General features: G+C 35.4%; 1 protein-coding gene across 1 annotated transcript in view; it reads left to right on the forward strand.

Annotated features, from left to right (window-relative positions):
• LOC109229572 (digalactosyldiacylglycerol synthase 1, chloroplastic-like) overlaps positions 2,192–5,170 on the forward strand; it is a 7,084-nt gene continuing 4,105 nt past the window's right edge. Inside the window, exons 1-2 of the mRNA XM_019395054.1 lie at positions 2,192–2,894; positions 4,846–4,878. Coding sequence (XP_019250599.1) covers positions 2,376–2,894; positions 4,846–4,878 — 552 coding nt within the window. The 5' untranslated portion in view covers positions 2,192–2,375. The remainder of the gene's footprint in view (positions 2,895–4,845; positions 4,879–5,170) is intronic.

Consider the following 5,170-nt stretch of genomic DNA (forward strand, 5'->3'; position numbering starts at 1 on the left):
CCAATGGGGCTGCTAAAGGTGGGTGCTCTATGGTTGATCAATCTACTACATATTTCCTTCGCTATTCCAGAGATTATGCATCCGCATGAAGGAATCAAATCAATTACTAATACAAGTGATATAAACCATCATATTTATCGAAGACATCCTTATCGGAGAAGGTTTAATGTTAAAGTTGCAGGATTCAGGCTTATAAAATCATAGTCATGTCCAGATCAATCTTATGCTAGCAAGAGGTAGGGATACTATGGCTTATAGGTCATATACTATTTTGCTCTCATCGTTCCATTCAAAGTTTATAAAGTTGTTTCTTTATGCAATTCAAAATAAATTCTGTATCCTTTTTTCATACTTGTCGCAAATTACATAACTGAATTAATGATTTAGCTTTTATTCTATGTATTTGCAGGTAAGAACAGATAATACCGATAAGGTCAAGCTCAAATGCCGGGCCCGTGCAAGGCACGGGCATACAGTATCTAGTTTGAACTAGAAATATGTGTCAGTCGTCAAATAAAAATGAAAGAATTACGGATTTAATTACTTGGCCCAACAGCCCAACTAAAAATGGCCTAGGTTTGAAATCTTTACCCGATATGGCCCATGTTGCATATAATTTGAAGAAACTTTTTATTCGTTAGCCCAATATTAAAGACATACTTCTAGGGTTTTTTTCTTTTCTTCTTTCTTCTTTCTCAGCATACTCAATCTCTCTTCACTCATCTCTCCTTCCTTCTCCCTAAAAATTACAGGATTTTTTTTCAATATACTCGTGATAATTGCTTTTGAGCACTCAAGTGAAGAAAAAAAAACAAATGTTGTAACATTTCAGTAATTTTTTTTCTCTATACAAATATACACAATGGCTCTTTAATCCTCGCATTCTATGTCAATTCGATTTCGATTTTTGAGTTAATTGAAAAAATGAGGTTAAGGAACCGCAATAAAATTTGGCATATCAGTCCAAAAACTATCAGATCTGGCCTAAAACTATCAGATCTTGCCTAAAAGAGCATCTCCGGCAATCTCGTCTCATATTTTCTTATTTCTCTTAGTTTTTGTTTCATCCTTTACAACTGGTGAAGACCAAATTTGAATGCTAAAAACTCGCCGGAAAAATTCAACACCAGCAACCACCGAAATCTGTGGTGATGGACAGAAGGTGTTTTCTAGTATAAATTTGTATAGGTAGTGTTTATACACACTTATATAATATTGTATAAATATGTATAAGTGTGTATATCTGCGTACAATGTTGTATAAATTATCTATATTTTTAATTATATACGTTATACATGTATAATATGCATCCATGGATGATTGACACTTTCTTCTTTTTTCTTCTTTGTCTTATTTTTCTGATATACATTATTACATGTTGTATATACAAGTTTATACAAAGTTATACATCATTATACATGTAATGCACATGTGCAGTTAATTCTAAAATTAAAATTTTATATGTTTAATCTATGTATAAATCGACCTTTTTGTTGATTTATTTGCCAAATCATGAACATGCAATAATTTTTTCAATTTTTATTTTTTAGCTATGCTATTTGGAACTTGGAAAAGAAGAAAATTTAAGGTTTTCAAGTTGCATTATATATGAATTTGAATTTTTTATAGCTGGAATAGGAATATATACAAACTTGGGGAAGAAGAATAAAAAATCACAAAATTTTTGTGCTTGAAGATCTGCAGAATAAAAGAAAAGAAGAAAAAAATACTTATTTTTCAAACTTTTGGCCTATTGTTAATGGGCTACAGATTTGCAAAGTTGTAACTGAGTTATTCTGATGCAATGTACATGGGTGAACTGTATTTTTATGTAATTCTCCCAATAAAAATGTGAACGAGAAGAAGAAGAAGTAAAAAGCCTTCTTTCTCCACAAAAAATGTATTTTTCAAGAAACCGCATAAAAACTAAAATAGGAAAAAGAAAAATATAGTTAAAACAAAGAGAAATTGAATTTGTTACGCACACAATCCACAAATTCGCAATAAATTTCGTTCACACACGCAACCCAATTAAGTAGGGTCCGCACACAACACCAAATCCATGTCACCAATTCCATCCGTCCACGTCCTCTCCCGGGAATCTAGTGAAGACGGGAGTCGTCCTACGTGTCGTCCGATGTGTCATCCCACCAAAGCTAAAAGCATCAATAGCCGTTAAGTTTTCAGCCACCCAATTTTTTCTTCATCCCCAGTTTCTGTAACAGAGCACTCCCTCCCAAAATATTCTTTCACTAGAAAAACCCTAGAAAGCTTCAACTCAACTGGAATCTTATCAGAAAAATGATGAATTAGCCGCCGGAGACCAGAACGACATCGTCCACGGCGGAGAAAGCCTTGTCGTTGATTTCTAAGGGATGGAAGAGGTACGATCCTCTGCGGACGCGGATTTACAACTCATCAAAACCCGAGCCAACTCGTTCAAGAACTTAGCCGATAAGGAACTCGAAAATTTCATTAACTCAGCTTCAAAATCACCCTTCATTGTCCCAACTATTACGGCTTCTGCCACTACGGCTCCGCAACCGCAAGAGATCGACTTCGTGAAGAAGCTCCGGCCTAAATTGTCGGAAATACGTAGGGCTTATTCTTCACCGGACTTTAAGTGGGCCCCAAAAGGGAAGCTTCGAATTTACCTGTCAAGCATTAAGAATGCGATTGTGGCGGAGGAGGAGGATGAGAGCTTTGGGAAATGGAGGAGAGAGAGGTTTAAGGAGGAAGGGCAATTTGGTGAAGTTAATTGGGAGCCAATTAAGGCTTTTAGGACTCGGCTTAGGGAGCTGGAGGAAGAGCTCAAGAGCATAAGTTCTTCGTCCGTGGATATTTTTGAAGGGATTAAGAACAGTGAATTTGTGGAGAAAGTAAAATCAAGCTTGGTAAGTAGGTTTTTTGGTCCGTTGTTATCGTCTTTGACTATTTACACATATGGTAGTTTGGGTTATTAAGTTATTCATTACTATTCAGTTTAATACTCTTAAGAATCATGTAGTATTTTGTGTTTACACCAACCAAATGAATGCATAACATGTCATGACATACATTTTATCACTAAATTATTAGTTAATTAATAAACATTCTCACCTTAATTTATGGCTTAATCATGGTAAATTAGTATAGTTTGGTATAAACACCAGGTGCGGGTAAGTCTAAGTGGCGTTTGATGGGCAAAATTTAATTTTCAAAATAATTTGTTTTTGCTTCATTTTGGCTCAAAGAAGGCAGTCCAGTGCATGAAGCATCCCACATTCATGGTCCGAGACCCTGACTCGAGCATTAGTGGTTGATTCCACGAGTCGTATCCGTATGTATAGGTCACATTGAGACAACTTTATTGTTGCTTTAAGGCTTCCCTTCTTTGCTTTGTCTTGGCCGTTTTTGCAAAAAAATTAAAGGACTTTTTCTTAGAAACTTTCAAAAAAATGTTTTTGCCCAAACTCAAAAGGAGAACAAAATTCAAAAGCTGAGTGCAGATTTTTGTCCACGAACATTCACTGATTTGTTTGGGCTGTTTTTGTAAATTAAAAAAAAATTTGGTGAAATTTCCTTTTTTTTTTTGGCAAAAACAGCACAAACAAATCGTGTTTACAAAAACAAATGCCACCTAAATTTCCAACCAAATGCCACCTAAATTTCACTTTCGGACTTCAGGTTTTTCAGCTTGTCCTAATTTACTGGAAAAAGAAGTTGGGTGTCATTTGCTTCATAGAATTGCTATGCAGGAATTATAACATAGAGATTTTTAAGCGGTCAATAAATTTACTTTCACTGGGATTGTTATGCATAGATTGCAGTACCAGAGTTGAAAATTAACTGTATGCTGGTATTGCTAAAACACATTCTTATTCTAGATTCAATCATGTATAAACATTGTGATTCTGTTTGTAGAAATTTTGGTAAGACAGAACTGTCCATCAAAAGTTGTCACTTTATGAAATGAACCTTGAATGACTATGTATATGGCTGGAATTATCTGTTCTGTTTCATTGAACTTGAGATGCATCTTATACGACTTTTGAAAAAGAGTAGAGAACCCTTTACTTTTGGTGTCAACTTTGTAGATTGTGAAATTTGAACTTCGTTGCAGGTGTTTGGCTTTGACGAATGATCTGTTTGGACTTGTGTTTATGAGCTGCTGCTCTGCGATATTTGAGAATGTTTGCCAAGAATAGCTAGTGGGTACTCAGTTTGATAGTTCATTATCATTTCTCTGTGACCTCCCCGCAAGAAGTTATTCCATTTGGAAGAACCCACACCCACCCCAACCCACCCCCACCCCCCCCCCCCCAAAAAAAAAAAAGAAAAAAGAAAAACCAGTGGCTCTCTTATTATATGAACGAAACAATGCACTAGGATTTGCCATCATTCGAGATACTTCTCCTGGTTGAAGTTTTCATCTTTTATAATTGCCCTGTAGGATCCATCACTAAGTCTGGTGTCTCAACTCTATTTGAAAGGAATCTCTCTTATTTTGAAATCTTTATTCGTGTGGATTGGTGTGCGTTTGCTTTTTTCTAAGTCATAGCATAATTTTTCTAGTTTGAATCCCGGTAATTTGTCAAATAGGTCGGAGTTTCTTCTTATTTGTAAGTCAGTGCTTGATGAGCTCTATATTACTTCATAAAAAATGATTATTTGTGGTCCTGATGAAGGAAAAGCTTGGTCTGCATAACTTGTTAAGAATGATGCCAGTCTCAATTTTTTCTTTCTCTTCTTTCACCATCCAGTGACTTGTTTCTTATCATGGCTTTCCTTACTCTTCACATTGTATATTGATCTGGTTTCACATGATTAATCTGTTGCTTTTGTGTTTGTCTAATAATGTTCCAGAAATCAATTTGCAAGGAACCAGAAGAGACAAAGGTTGGTGCCTTATCTTTTAACATCATGAAATTACAATTACATGATTTTGAATGTGGTTAAACTTTTCAGCAACAGTATCTTGCAATTAATGATTTGCTTAGTAAGTCGGGAGAGGATGAGAAGTAAGGAATCGAAGATGAAAGGAAAGCAGTACCTCTTCATTGTTTGGTTAATAAATTGGAAATTTGACGAGCAAATCTCAGAGAGGAGAAATCATTTCCGTTTTCTTTTTCTCCTGTTTCCTCTCTAATCCAAAAAGAAAGAGGAAAACCATTCTCTCTCTCTCTCTCTC

The sequence above is a fragment of the Nicotiana attenuata genome, chromosome 7 (genome assembly GCF_001879085.1).
Source record: "Nicotiana attenuata strain UT chromosome 7, NIATTr2, whole genome shotgun sequence".
In the NCBI taxonomy this organism is placed as follows: domain Eukaryota; kingdom Viridiplantae; phylum Streptophyta; class Magnoliopsida; order Solanales; family Solanaceae; genus Nicotiana; species Nicotiana attenuata.